Consider the following 15425-nt stretch of genomic DNA (forward strand, 5'->3'; position numbering starts at 1 on the left):
CTGCTGAGACCCCACATCTACCATTGCAAATTCCCCATGCTCTTGAGGCCAGCTGCAAAGTCTGACGAGTCCTTCACCTTTTTTGCATGTGAATTTTCATCCCAAAAGCATCCAAGGCCTTTTTAAAAGCTGCTTGACCAGCATGGCCCTCCTTAATGGCAACATTAAAATAGCTGAGTTCCCCAAGGATGTTGCAAAGAATGGAATGATGAGCTGTATATGCAAGGATAGGGACAAAAGTTTATGAAAATAGCTCAAGCCCTATGCATATTACCCTATATGTCATACCCATCTACATATATGCTCTATAGCCCAGCAAGACTATTGAGGTATATAGATCTCCAGCAGCAGTCCCTTTGAAAAGCAAAAACAGAGGACATATTGGAAATTTTAAGTGCATGCTATTGTTGAGTTACTTAAGTATTAAGAAGCATCTGAAAAAGGCTTCTTAAATACCATGTTCTTAATTCTCAAAGAGAAACAAAATGAAAAAAAAATTGTTCTCCAAAAGGATTGCTTGAAAAAAATATGTTCATCCCCAGACTGGCGCTAAGTGTGATATATTTTGACTACAAAGTAATTTGTTATGTGGAAATTGTAACATAAAGCAGAGGCTTATAAAGAAATTCCCTGCTCACTCACTGATATGATGGTGCTGCAGTGCCTGTGATGGCCCTGAAACAAATCACATCATCATTCTGGTGACTAAGTGCTACAGCAAGCTCAAATTGATGTACTGGCTCTAACTATGCAGAAGACCATGCTAAATAAAGAAAACAGATATACAGATAGTGTTGGTGACATCAAGATATAAACTAACAGATATAAAGTGTTAGTGAGAATCTCTCAGAGTGAAGTTACAGTTACTTTTTAGGCAGTATGAAGTAGGCTAAGGTATCAAAAAGGGTCACTGCAGAAACTCCATCAGCACACACCATCTAAAAGCCAACAAGTTCACCACGGCACGTGCATCTCCTGCTGCTCCTGTACAACTGTCCTGTACAGGACTGGACGTGAATAACTTGCCATCTCAGGGAGCAACAAAGAACGAAAAATCCAGGGTCAGGCAAGGTCCAAAACTCAGGAAGCACAACAGTGACAGAAGGAAAGGGACCTGCGTGTGCTGCCTCCAGCGCAGTGTGCCAGCATTGCAATCTTTGAGAAGCGGGCTCAAACCACAGAAGGACACAATGCCAAAGTTCGAGACACCTACAGCAAGACTTTGCAGATTGACACCTGAAGGCATGACTTAGCGCTACTGAGTGTGTCAGAGGAAACCAGGAAAGTTATTCCAGCGACTGGATATAGCAGCTTTAACATGGCAGACAGCGTAAATGCTGCACAGGAATAGAGAAGGCGAAATCTTATCTGAGCACAAGCAGCAGGTGTAGGGTACGGGTGGTCCCGGGACAGACAGGGCAACGGTAGTCCTTCCCAAAGGATTCTTACAGCCAAGAAAGCATCCAAAAGTCAGATGAAAAAGGATGGGGTGATTCCTGGATCTGTATTAAAACCACGTCCTCCTTTGAATCAGTTTAATTCTGTGGCCAGCTTGATAATAGAAACACATCAGAGTAAGCCTGTAGTCTTAATACTTTAATATGCTGCCAACATACTGGACAATCTCTTTAATCTTTTGACCACGTGTGCGCAGTACAGATTTTGGTAATATAAAACTAAGTTGTATATACACAGACAGACATCTGCATTACTTAGCTGCTTCTCCCTGTTCTGCTAGGGAAAGGCTTACTTAATGCCACTTTTTGTGTCCGCCCCCTTCCCCTCCCCACCAAGTCTGTTCAGGAAGGCCAAGCAAGACCTTTTCCTTTTCTGTGTACTTAAAGTGCTTGGCATCTGTTTATACTGTTCCAAACGCTGAGATGAACTTCTAGGCTCCCTTCCCAAAGTGCCTGGAAGGAAACAATTGACACGTACTCTCAATGTACTGGGTTTCTGAGACATTTCCTACTCACTGGGCTAACAGAGCCTTTCCCATGAGAACCATTTACTACAAATGGTAACGCCTGATAAGTTTAACGTGACGCTCACACACCGCACTATTACCCTGCAGCTTGGTGGAGGACGGGAAGAACTGAGCGCTAGAATCCTGCTAATCCAGGTCCCACTCAGCCATAGACGTCTCTTGTACACCAGTTTTGTCCTGTGCTCCCCACCACGCCCCCTGCATTCACAGCCTTTTCGGTGGCTGTTCCCATCTCCCTCCTCACTCTCCCCAGAAAAATTATCAGCCTCGTCATTAATTTTTAGAGCTGTTTTGGTTGACCAGAAGCATGTATTTCACAACCCTATGAAATCCTAGAAGTAGGATGCAGAGCAAGACCTACAGGTGAAGGTGGCACCTTTTCTCTTCTCTTCTAAAGGTCAGTGCTGGGTTGTAGCTTCCTCTCACTTACACTTGTTGTAAATAAAACTATTGAAGGCAGCTTCTTTTGCCTTACTATGCACCAAATTCAGAGCAAAATCATCTCATCTGATTATTAACAGAACAAGAAGTAGTCATCAGAGAGGTATTTTTCCCCTGGAAAAATTTTGGTTGAAACTACGTCTTTTGCTTTATTAAGAGCTATTAAAAAACAACAGCTCATGATTCAGAGTCCAAATTTGGAGTTTGGGCACAGGAGACTCCCTGAATCAGTTTTACTGGTAAAAACCCACTCATGTATTACCAAATTTAAGTTTTGTATAATGCAGCTTTCCCTCCCTGCCTGCAAGAATATCTGCTCATCTCTTGCCTCCCTCCTGGCCAAGCATGGTCTTGTTGATGTACTGGGAGTGAAACTGGCCGCATCTCAAGTTGTGCACACCACACTAGCTCACGTGCTGATCCCAGCAGTGCTCTGACAGCGTGCACAAAAGAAAGCAGCTCCCAACACCCTGCCTCAACGAGTCAGGGCCCCCAAGCACACCACCTCGGTGCAACACCATGCTATTTCTTTTCTGAGTTACTCCATTTAAGGAAATGTGTGCGGTAAAGAAGGGTAGACATGTGAGGGGAAAAAAAGTGTACTGAAAAATAAAAACAGAAAGAGAAACCTGTAGGCTTGAAGTTGTCTGATCTGGTAGTGTTTCAGCCACCCATCAGTTCCCTGTGCGTGTTCACCTAGCCAAATCTGTGTGTTAGCATTGCATGGTCACCCACTACCTCCTTGCAGGTACTCACTCTCTGTCGCCTGCTGAAGTTTGCAGAAAGCTTTGCAAGGGTTTTGCGTATCAAACACACCAAGTTTCTATACATCTCTACCAGTAATTCTGCCTAGATGTTTTTGCAGTCTCTGCACCAAAAGCTTGGGGTCAAACCTGAGTAGTCTGTCAGCAAGGATCCTCTTCTGCCCAAGGAAGGAAGGATGGCACTTGTTTAGAGAGCAAGAGCAGGGTGGACGTGCGATGCACACACGCTGAGCAGCTGCCCTGTTCGCTGCCAAGCGAGGGGGAGCGCAGCTGTGAAAGAACTAGGACAAGCCTGGCATCGTCAGCGGAGGATCTGGTTACATGTAAGTGATGTAGAGAACTTGGGATCAGCCTACATGAGAAGCGTGCTGGGAGCAAGGGAATTACTCCCTCTTTATGCAATTCAAGTTTGAATGTAGGTGGTTCTGGGGAGCTTCATCCTGCAACAATGGTCTTTCCACAAAGCCTTTTGTACTGGAAATTTCAACACCTACATGTAATAAAGCAACAGGGGCCAGGACAGCAATCCAAATGTAGGGTACTACCAGAAAACCTGTGTTACAGGAAATGTCAACAGAAATCATAGCCTTAGCAGGAAAAAAGGAAAAAATAAAAATAAAAAAAAAATTTCAGCAAATAGATTATCTAAATGTGGTGACAACTTTTGTGCCTGCGGTCTCTGCATTAATCTGGACACTAGTCTACAGCTTTCTGCAATCTGAGGACATGACCAAGTGCAGACTAAGCCTGACACCGTGTAAAACTGAAATTCTTTTCATTCCAGATTATCTACAGACAAACAAACAAGCAGCAAGAGATCACATTATTTCTCATACACTCTTCATTTTTAAACACTAACTCTTTTAAGCAAATGGTGACAGTGAAAAGGCTTTGGCTTAGCAAAAACAAAACTTGGTAGTTTGGAGAAAGGAGCTGAAAGTTGCAGGATCAAACGATAAAGTCTGCCTGGTACATAATATCCAAGAAGGAATTCCTTCCACATGATTGAGGATATTGAGACTTAGAGCCTGGTCAGGCTAGCCCATAAAGAATCTCAGACTGGCACCTTAGAAGGAAAAAAAGGTCAAAACCTAACATGAAAAATGTATAAAGCAATGAAAAATGAGCTGAGCATTAGCAGTTTTCACTTGGCTCTTATTTTTACTTTCAAGGCTTCTTTCCAAAGAACAGGGAGAGTCATATTAAAGCCAACCAGGCTTGGACAGGCTCATGTGGTCACGACTGACATGTCTACACAGCCAACCTCTTCTCCATGTGCTCTGGCCACTCACGCCTCCCGCACTGGGCAGCCGTGCGTACCCAGGCTCTCAGAGAAGACTGGGACAGATATTTCAGGCCACCTGAATGAAAGGCTTAGCTCAGGATGTCCCAGCCATTTAACTCTGGGGCACAGCTGGCCTCATAACACACAGGCAGGTAAAGCAGTGCCCTTCTCTACCCATTTTCATAGCCTAGCCATCACTCTCGTACCTGGATGGAACTGAAACACAGCATACCCTCAGGGCGGGGAAGCTTTAGTTATTTATGTGGCTTCTGACACATACCTAGAGTGTATGGCTTTCACTCCTACCACTAATGAGTTGCTAACATTATGAAAACCTGCTCCATAGCTATGTCTAACATCCAGGAATCCGCACCTACTGCAGCTCTGAAGTCACATGAGATGGGCAGAGGATGCAGCCCACCATGTGCTTCGTCAGCAGAAGGCAGCACGGCACACCCTTGTCTGATGGCCAAGAAGAAGGTGTGGGCATGCTGCCAAGCACACAGCTAGACAGGGCACTAGCCAACAAGCCGCTGGGCTTAGAGCGAGTCTAGCACAGCTTTTAACGGCTGCTTTTCAAAACCAGGGGTGGCAGCAGAAGAGTACTTCTTGTTTTGTGCGAGAATCAAAGGAAATAAAATAACATAAAAAGTTGGTGGCCCAGAAGGACAAAATAAATCACAGGGATGATCCATTTTAAAGGGGAGATACTAAAAGTAGCACTAAGCAAGTCCCAAACTAAGCCCTACTTAGTTTCAAATCAGCTCAAGAAATAAGAACAAATGGCCACATCATCATGTGCTGAGTGCCCTTAACTCTACCCGATTTTAAATGGGTTACAGGTGCCAAACACCTCCCAGGACTGACGCTAGCAGGGGAGCATGTACAAGCCCTCCAACTGCAAACAACTTCACCTTCCAGGACTCAGCTATCACTCTCCACACCCAAACATGTATAGGATGGGACCCACACCCTGAGCGACACCCTGCATGACACCCTACTTCAAACACCAGTTAGCACCAGTGGAACAGAAATTACCCTCCCAGTCCCTCCTAATACAGTCATCATATTTCACCTAAAAATTTCCCAGGAGTGATCTGAAGGAGCATTTGTTTCCACATGGATGAAAACACAGGCCACAAAACCAACAAACAAACCAGAATATTTTCAATAATACATTACAAAGACCTAAATTCTAGGTAGGAGAAAAGACATGGAAATTTACAAGACCTGTCAGTGAAGGTGGCTGGTTCATGCATTAGAAACAAAGAACATGATTATTTCCTCTAGCACTGTGTGAGCACTAAGTACTACTCCCATTCATGCATCGAAAAACACACTGAAATTAAAAAGAAAAACAAAACCGTAACAAATCCTCTAGACAGGCTGACCGGGCATACTCCTGGGTTCACCACTTGGTCCTTGCAGGGCTTTCAGAACGTCCTAACATTCAACCATATGGGGGTTCACAACCTAATAAAGGCCACCAAGAGAACAGCCTGCCACAAAAGAGACACAGTAAAAGGTAGGTAAGAGAGAAAACCCACGCTACTATGCAACTGACAGGTGAAACAGGAAGGGATAGGATTAGAAACAACAGGGCTCCCTTCAATTCTGCCAGCTCTGACAAAAGGACTCTCATGATCATCATGGTTAAGATTAAAGTATTTAAGAGAGGACCCAGGATCAAAAATGAAGATGTAGCTACTTCATCAAGCAGGGAACTTGTCCAAAGATCATTTTACACATTGGTATTGCTGCCCTTCACACCTTTGTATTCAGTCCTTACACTAAAAAATCACTACAAGGGGCAGGAAAGTGAGTGATGTAGGGGAAGACAGCATGTAAATTGGAGATTTTTTTTTTCTTCTATAACACGAGGCTTCTAGAACTTAAATGTCTTCAAAAGGTCAGTTTAATCTTTATGTAAAGTGACCTCTGCAGTCTTTAAAAGGTTCCCACATAACAACACTATAATTAGCCAGCAGGAGAGTCTTCCTAGCCATCTGTCCAAAGCTTGCACTTCTCAATTTCAAACATACGCTTGCTCGCTTCCCATTGATGACCCAGACTTGAACTACCAGATTGCTAACAAGATTCAGAGGTCGTTCCAGCGAAGCGTGTTTAAAAGGTGAGTTAGCACTGTGCCCTGACGAATGGGACAGCTCTAAAAGACAGAGCTCACAAAGTCAAGAAAATCTAAACAGGAAGAGAAAATGAAAAAATAAAATGACATCTTCACTTGACTTCTTGGACACCCTACAAACCCTGTTCGTTTAGAAAGAGCAGACTATGTCAGTCACCAAGAACTACTGAATTGCTAGGAAAGGAGCAGAACACGTGCCATGAAGCCCAGAAGACACATGTTGATGACAACTAAAGGTACTGCTCCATGACAGGAAAACATAAGGAAGTCAGCAATGAATTAACAGGTGGACGTTGTTTAGACAGAACAATAAACGTGTTTGGGGTATTCTCACTGAGCTTTATATAAGCCATTGTGAGACTTACCCACAACCCCATAAGCTGCTTTTCTTCCTCTCTTCTTTGGAGCTGTGCGAGGTTACAGAAGCCACCGAACCTGCCTGGCTGTGATCTGATCTAATCTGGCCAGTACTACTTGGATTCCACTGAAAGAAAAGGAAGACTATAAAAAAGCATGGGTCAGAGGAAGAGGGCAGGGGAGGGATGCTGTGCTGGACTGTTGGTTTTAAGTTTTAGGCCAAGCTGTTCAGAAGCATGGTACCTTTGGATTTTCTGGAATCTGACTCCAGAACTGACCACAGTTCCTTTAAAATTGTGTCCCCTTTCAAAATGCCCCAAATTACCACTCAAATTGGATAAAGCCCAAAACAGCCCATCTTGGCAAAAAATCTTGGCCTCATTTTCCGTATTTCACCTCCTGATCAAACAAATACCAAGCTGTACTTGGCTCTATCAAGTTCATACATGCAGATAGGCTTTAGACCACTCTCCAAAGTAAGTGAGCACCTTGATTTCCACAGCTGCCGAGACTACATACTTATGACCTTCTGTGGGAGGCCTCTGACTTTGTTCCAGGTCACTGACTTGAGGGAAAAAAGGTTTTGGACTCTCAACTCTGAAGCAAACACCATGTCTCTTTAAAGCCTGAACTCCTAGAGACCACCAATGACTGCATGGAGTAGCACCTTGTCCAAAGCCTGAAGAATGAACAGCAAAGGCTGGACACAGGTCAGCAACAAAACAAAATATACAACTGCAACATGCCAGGCAGGGATCTACCTAAACTACCATCCCCTGTCCTTGGATTTGGAAAGTGCCAGGCACTCCAAGAAGTCCTCATAACTGCCCGACTCTGCAGGACCGCATCATGAGATAGGAAAACAGCCCTGCGGCAAGCAAACCCTGATCCCAAGGCTGCGGTTATAATTAAACGTGTAGAAGCCATGGTGTATTTTATGAAAGGCAGATTGCAGCGGGAGCTGGGATTACTGGAAGGCCGAGCTCCTGCCTGCAGGGCACCGCGAAGGAATGCAAACAACATGGTGCTCACCAGCAGGAGCCCCATTCACACCAATGCCTCCTGACACCTCTCCAGCAGCACAAAGCGCAGGAGTTTCCTACATCCCTTCTCAGCCCCTTTTTAAGGCTACGGAAATTCTCACAGCGTGGTGCAACCTGACCAGGAATATCACCCAATGGAAAGGAAGGGATAGACCTTCACAAAGGCTGGGACGACGACTAAACTAGCATAAAAACTGCACTTATCCTACCGAGCTGTACAAACAGCCCTAGCATCAGTTTCCAGATCAAGCCCAGCTACATTCGATTGGGGCGCACAGATGAGAGAGGGCAGGATGCTTCCGTGTTCCCTAGCTACATGAAGGCTGTGACTGACATGGCCAACCTTGCACGAACCCAACTCTGGCACAGGGTCAGCTATCTTCCACTTTCTCTCTCAGTATCTTTCTCTGTTTGCCGAGTGGCTTCTGTCGTTTACCTTTCATTGCAACTGTAACAGGCTCCTCCCTGATTCTCCATGTCTTGATTTACAGCACGTGGTACAGCTCTTAAATATCTGACAGTTCCGTAGACAAACAAAAAACCACGACAGTTTTGCTAAATACAACCAACCAAAGCAAACGCATGACACATTTTACAACTGGGAGTGGGCCTCCCCAATACTAAGGATGTCCAATATCACCTTGTTTAATATCAAATGCCACAGAAATAAAAAATCGGGAAGGATAATCAGTACATCTGGGGCTCACATCTGAAGACAGGCTGTATCTTTTCTTCAATTGCCATCTTGAACTGTCATATCAAGTACTGCTGTACCTTAAAAAAGAGCTCTTGGGCAGAGAAAGGTACATACAACAGGTGGAAGAAGACAGTCAAACAAGCCTAGACTTGAATCCTAACTTACATGACCCAGGAGAGGACATGTAACCAGCAGATACCAGCCTGCACACCGATGCTCGGAAGCACCTCCAGCAACTGAAGCACAGAACAAAAAAGTTCTTTAGAAGTGACCTTTGTAGAGTGGTTATCATGAGCACACTCAGACAACAGAGGCCTCTGTCCATGAACTACACTGTGCAAGCATTTGCTCTCTCTGGGTGTGACCAGCGGCTTCAGGATGGCCCCAGTAACTGGAAACATCCACTCAGAGAAGTTGCTCCCATCAAAGGCTAAAGGGTAGAGGCGTGTTATGTGAGGGTCACCTTTCTGATTAGGATGGCCATCGGCTAAATGTGTTTCACCACCAGGTCAGAGTGCTGACAATTGTTTTGAAATCAATGAGAGATGGAAAAAAGCCAGTCACTGTCAGAATGGTATGAAAACACCCTCCTTCCCTGCCACGTACTGTATACTCACAGCAAGTGTCAGCGCAAAACTTATCATAGGTTAAAAGAAAACACAACCTCTCCTTCGCAACGGGCAAACCACATTGTATATTGACTCAGCTGCTCTTACAACATTTTCTTTATTTCTCTTGCATATACAGCCAACTTATCACTACCTTATGTAAGGTTAGTTTATCATCGTCTGAACTTGGATTGCAGTTTTTCTCACCGAGCTTGGAGCAGGCAGGCATCAACACCTTCTCACACAACCCCAAGCACCTTCAAAGTGAACGCTGACACCTGCCAACTGCCCTGCCACCAGAAGAGAGACATTTGCAATGACCAGAATGATACCCCAGGCAATGATGGGGACAAAACAGACACCTGCTGGAAATTGCCAATAGTAAGCATGCTCATAGATTTACTAGCATCAAGCTAACAAATGTCTGAAAAGTGGTATTTTCTTAATGACAAAAAGTTCTGAACAAACTACTTCATGAGTGATTTATATTTCACAGACCTCACAGCATTTATGCTATTGATTTAATTAATACACACACACAAAAACCACTCTCAACTCTTCCACAGGGATTTACTAGATTATCAAAGGTCTGCAGTCAAGTAATAGCACTGGACTCTTTCATTTATGACAGACGAGATAACAGCACATTTCCAGATCCTGCAAAGTGTCATGGAGAATTAAAGCTGAAGAGAATCTAATCTGAAATTTTCACCCACATACTTCAAAGCTGAGAAGATCCAAACCACATGTCTTGGTTTTACTACCTGTTTGGGGCAGCATTCAGGTCCCAATCCCTGCCTGCCATTCCCAAGTTGTGCCAGCTGCTGTACAGAAAGAGAGCAAAAAGGCAGCCCCTGAGTCCTCATCATTTTGCTTCTGCAGGACCAAAGCCTGAGTTGGTTTTACTAAAGCAAAAAACAGCCTGGTCTATCTCCACATATAAATTAAAGGGGTCAAGGAGAACTAATGAAGTACATTCTGTGCTGAGATTTTACCCGATACATTTTTTTAATCATATTTACTTCAGTAGCAATTAAAAACTCTAACTGATACGAAACAGGTCTTCTGGTTATTTCTGAAAAAGGTCTGCCTACAGTCAGTGACCAAAAACTGGGGGCAGGGATGAGAGCGGAAAAATAAAATACAGTAAATGGGTAAATATAGCTCAATTCTCCTACCTTCTGTCTGCTGTTAATAAAGGTAAAGATTTTCACAGTTATCTTTGCTCTGTTAACCTCTCTCCTCATTGATCCAACCATCAAGTAATAATCTTGGGCTTATGGCATCACACAGCATTCTACCAGCAAAGTGTAATGACACAACACGGTTGAGAACAGAAAGCAAGGAGGAGGAAAGAAAAAGAAGTTACTGAGAGCTGTTACAGAATCCTTGTTTTAGGCTCTCTATACAGTGAATCCTGTAACGAAACAGGATCTGTGAAAAAGTTTCCACTGTACCAGCATTTTTCCTCAATTTATTCCTACAATAGTGGTATCTAAGAGATACTCTCAATACGTTTACTTTGTAAATCACTCGCAACTCAGGACAGAACACCTGACAGGAGTGCTGGTCCCTGTCTCCTAATACACGCAGCCTAAGTGCTCCTCCAGCCTTCCAGTAACAGAGTTGTCAGACCTAAAATCAAGCATCCTCCACCGCACCATGAAGTCAGGGCGGCAGCAAGCCCGAGGGAAGTTACACTTACAGAGCCAAGAATACCTTATCTCAAAGGATAAGGTGGAGCTTTACTTTTCCCCTCTTGCAAAATTGGTTATTAAGTAATCTGTTTATGTCACACATACCAGCACTCCTAACAGTGGCATTACAGCAATATGTCATTACCTTCAAGGAAAGGAACGTGCCGTGCTCTAAATGAATGGGAATGGTTTTCTCACACAAGGAGGTTCAGCTTAGGGCAGTGCCTCTTCCTGACTTCCCCCAAGCAAGCCTACATTTTCTCACTTGCTTTCCTTCCACACTCTGAACCGGACCCAGGCAGATCCCTCATCTCGCCGAGTCACATTTCTTGGGCGCTTCTGTGCAGCATCACTGACAGCCAGCAAAGCCACTCTTCACAACTCAAACGTACGGAATTAACCAACCGAGCCCCTTCACTGACACACACAGGAGGGGGTAAGCCGAAACAGAGTAATTTTCGAATGTCAACAGCTGATATCACCAAAAAATAGCAACACATTCCAGTGCAGGACCAGACTGAGCTGCCATGTTATAGAAGCATTAAACAATCTCTGGAAGTAGGCCAGAGGGACATACTTTTGTCAGGTATGTATGGTTTCTATTAACATTACATTTACTCAGCAAGGGCATGACCGACAATTGCCCTAAACTGAAAATATCTCAACATCCTTCTGACCAGAAATGCCTGGTTTTCCCCCTCCTTAAAAAGCAAAGTTCTCTCTCCCCTACACCACTAAATAACCCCGTTAGTGAGCAACATGGTAATTTAGAGTTGCTACCTCCATCTCACAGACCTAAGATGAGGTCACCAGCTACCAATGAAGAACACCGTGCTGTTTCTCTCTTCTTGCAAAGAATACAAAAAAGATGAATGCTCATCATGACAACTTCAAAATTCTGTCTTGGTCTGTTTTACATCACACAGACTCACAAGCAACAAAAGCAGCCTGCTTTCTAAGCATGTTATAATGTTTCACAGTACGGTTCTTCCAGTCCCTCCTGCAAACAGCCTTCCTGAGAAATTTGACCAAAATTGACTGCTAGCTGAAAAAAATTACTGGGAGAGAAACAGGGAGAAGAGGCAAAGAACTTTATGTACATATGTTGTTTCCACATGAAAACAGGCTAAAAATAAAAGCTATCAGAAACATACATCTGGAGGTAACAATTCCACTCGATGTTACCTTCTTCTACAGAGGATGCAACGACCATAAGCTTTTTAGAAAAGCAAGTTCTAACCACACCACAAGTGCAGCTGAAGACTGTTAGCACTTCAGAGCTAACACCTTCAAGTCTCTGGACAAATGCTCTCCTTGAAACCACTCCAACTGCCGTGCAGAAATCAAGCAAAGAGACTTAAAAACATCCCTGACTTTTAGCCCTTCCATTGGATATGAAACTGAAAGCAGGTAGATTTAGATTGGATACAAGGAAGAAATTCTTTACAATGAGGGTGGTGAGGCAGAGGCCCAGGTGGCCAAGAGAAGCTGTGGATGCCCCATCCCTGGAGGGGTTCAAGGCCAGGCTGGATGAGGCTTTGAGCAACCCAATCTCGCACAAGATGACCCTGCACAGGTCAGGGGGCTTGGACTAGAGGATCTTTAAAAGGTCCCTTCCAATCCAAACCATTCTGTGATTCTACAACTCATTCTATACATGCAGACTATGACTGTACATGGCATGCATGTATGCATATTAGATACACACCTACATTAAGTTTACTTGTGTAAATGCACAGCTCAGGATGCACACCATCTACTTTAAGACAAAGATCTCTTCGAAGTGTCAAAGCTTTGAACAATGACTTGCACTGTGTCAATGCCCCAAATTTGCCAGGTACGCTGTGAATTCAAGGCAGTCCCACTGCAGAAGAGTGGAGAGGCTGAGCAGCAACTCCCCCATCGAATCATACAAGCACCATAAGTGCATCGCGGTGCTGACAGATGCTACAGCATCAGCACCGGCCCTGCCACAGACAGCAGCTCCTTTTGTGATGTAGCTAGGTCACTCGCAGAAGCTTGGTGGGAATCAAGGCACTGTTTTTAGCATGAACAAGGGAATTAGCTGGTTACACAGCTCCAAGTCTCTCTGGAAGCTCAGACAAGCAGCTACCATTCTCTGAGGCCTGTTGCATGCAATTAGAAATACTTCTTTCACCTCTTCTTCCTACCCCAGCAAGATGAACTGCAACTAGTCTGTTAGCCCAAGTAAATCAAGTGAGGATATCTGCATTGAACCATGGAGATAAACACACCTACAAATATTACTTAAAACACTAACCACAACCTTTTTCACAGCACCTGCAGACAGTTAAAAAGGACACTCCTGCGCTGCTCTTCACAAGGGACAATCTGTATTACATTCCTGGAGCGTTATATACCGGCAATACACATCACAACAGCATGTGGCAACATTTAAGACAGTAAAATACAAAAAACATCCTCCCCCTCTCCCCTCTCAAATGTTTTCGCTGTGCCAAAGTTTCAATTATTCTACAAGCAAAAGGCTGATACCAAACCCCTGTCATTCCAGCCCTGCAGACAGCAAATGGCCTAATTAAACCCAACACGACGATTTACAGCTACTGAGCACAGCTTACTTCATAGAAAAGAGGAAGCAAATACAGGCTTTTTCATGGAAATGTCTGGTTTGATTTGCTGGAAGTGTTCTAATTCATCTTTTTTGGAGATGATTCTCTTTCATATGGCTTGATCCTTTACTGTCCATTACCCGTGACAATGACACAGCTGTAACCCTACACCTTTCAAAACATTTCAAACCAAAAGCCACAGGTGTTTGTTTGCAAATAAAGAAATTCAAATAAAATTATATACCACAGTTAAGAGGGGAAGGATACCACTATGAGGAGAAATGCTGGCCTCCCTTCCCTTCTAGGTAGAGTACATACCCTGTCATCCTTTCCTCCTTCTCCCCCACTAGTTTATCAAGTACATGGCGAACTAATACTCATAAAACAAGAAAAAGACTATTTGCTGCAAATAATTCATGCCTATCAGCTTAATAATTTCCCACAACCTTAAAAATCCAAACTCCTTTAAATTCCTTTTTATCTTTGTGATTTCACAATATTTTTAGTCGAAGAGAAAATAAAAACACCTGCAAAGGAATCTATTCTTTTCCTAAAAACTGAGGGAACTGTTTGCTCTGTTAAAAAGTTTCTTTCCCAAGGGAAAAACCTCCTCTTTATGCCTCCGAAGCTCAAAGGAAACCCAGGAAAACGTCCACTCGCTGACTTATGTCCACCCCAACACTCAGTACAAATTCTGCTGGTCTTTCCAGTTCAATTCTCCAGCTGCGATACCTGCCACCATATTCCAGCACTTTGAGGTGTTGTGGTGATATGCAAGTGTTACTGAAACATTCGTGCAGGAAAGAAAAACAAATAGCCCCGATATTTCACAGCCTCTATGCAAGTCACAGCAAACACAATTTTGTGGGAAGTGGAAATGTGTGCCAACACCATATAACATTCACTCTTGAAAAAGAGGATTTATTTAAATTTAAAAGGTCAGTTTCACCCTAAGTTTACCAGTGTTTCAGTCAGTATAAGGATTAATTGCTTGGCAAAACAAAGGCGTCCTGTTTCTCTGTTATCCCACTGTGCCGATCTCATATACAAATACAAATTGTGAAGATACCCTTTCTCCCCAGCAGTCCAAGGTCACTTACCTTCCACTTCTTCTTCATCACATACATGTTTAAGGAAGGAAGCCCCTCTATCCAGTACTGCCTCGTCCTCCATCCTATAGTAATAGAAAAGAAAAAAGGAATGCTCAGACTTCTCCTGGAGCGAGCTGTTTGAACCAGCCCAGGTCCTGGGCACGTTAACTTGCAAGCTGTTGTTCATGTTCCCGTGTGCACTCCTGTTCTCCTTCCAGTGCCTGCTGTTCCTTCATAGAGCTCCTTTCAAACGGCGTTTGGTTTAAGCTGGCCTCACGTAGCTCGAATTCTAACCTTGAGAGGACATCAGTGGTGACAGGTGTGAGGAAGGTAATCCCAGATAGAAGTCTTTGTGTTTATTTCCCACTTCTTCTCTCCTCTCCCCTCCTCCTTTCTCCTTTTTTCTAAAAAGGACATACACACACAGAGAGAGGCAAGTTTGGGACCTCCTATGCAATAGCCAAGAGTTTGTGAAATTCCAGTTTCCCTTTAAAGTTCTTCTAAAAGACCTCGGCTGCAGAACCACGTACACAAGCAAGCACGCATACCATACACAGACACACACACGCGTTCGAATGCACAGTGGGAGACCCGGCTTCAGCCAGCCTCCTAATACCAGCAAAGCACACTTGTCTGTTGAGAGGCAAGCTTTGTGTCACATGTTGGCCTTACAGAAATCTGACATACGAGGATTATCCAGAGACCAAGCTACAGTAAGTCA

General features: G+C 43.9%; 1 protein-coding gene across 1 annotated transcript in view; it reads right to left on the reverse strand.

Annotated features, from left to right (window-relative positions):
- LOC104467534 (electrogenic sodium bicarbonate cotransporter 1-like) overlaps positions 1 to 14786 on the reverse strand; it is a gene marked incomplete at its 3' end in the record, with an annotated part of 17354 nt that extends 2568 nt beyond the window's left edge. Inside the window, exon 1 of the mRNA XM_010081342.1 lies at positions 14714 to 14786. Within this exon, the coding sequence (XP_010079644.1) occupies positions 14714 to 14786 (73 nt within the window). The remainder of the gene's footprint in view (positions 1 to 14713) is intronic.
- Between the last annotated feature and the right edge of the window lie 639 nt (positions 14787 to 15425).

Source organism: Pterocles gutturalis, unplaced genomic scaffold (genome assembly GCF_000699245.1).
Source record: "Pterocles gutturalis isolate BGI_N339 unplaced genomic scaffold, ASM69924v1 scaffold20094, whole genome shotgun sequence".
Taxonomy (NCBI): domain Eukaryota; kingdom Metazoa; phylum Chordata; class Aves; order Pterocliformes; family Pteroclidae; genus Pterocles; species Pterocles gutturalis.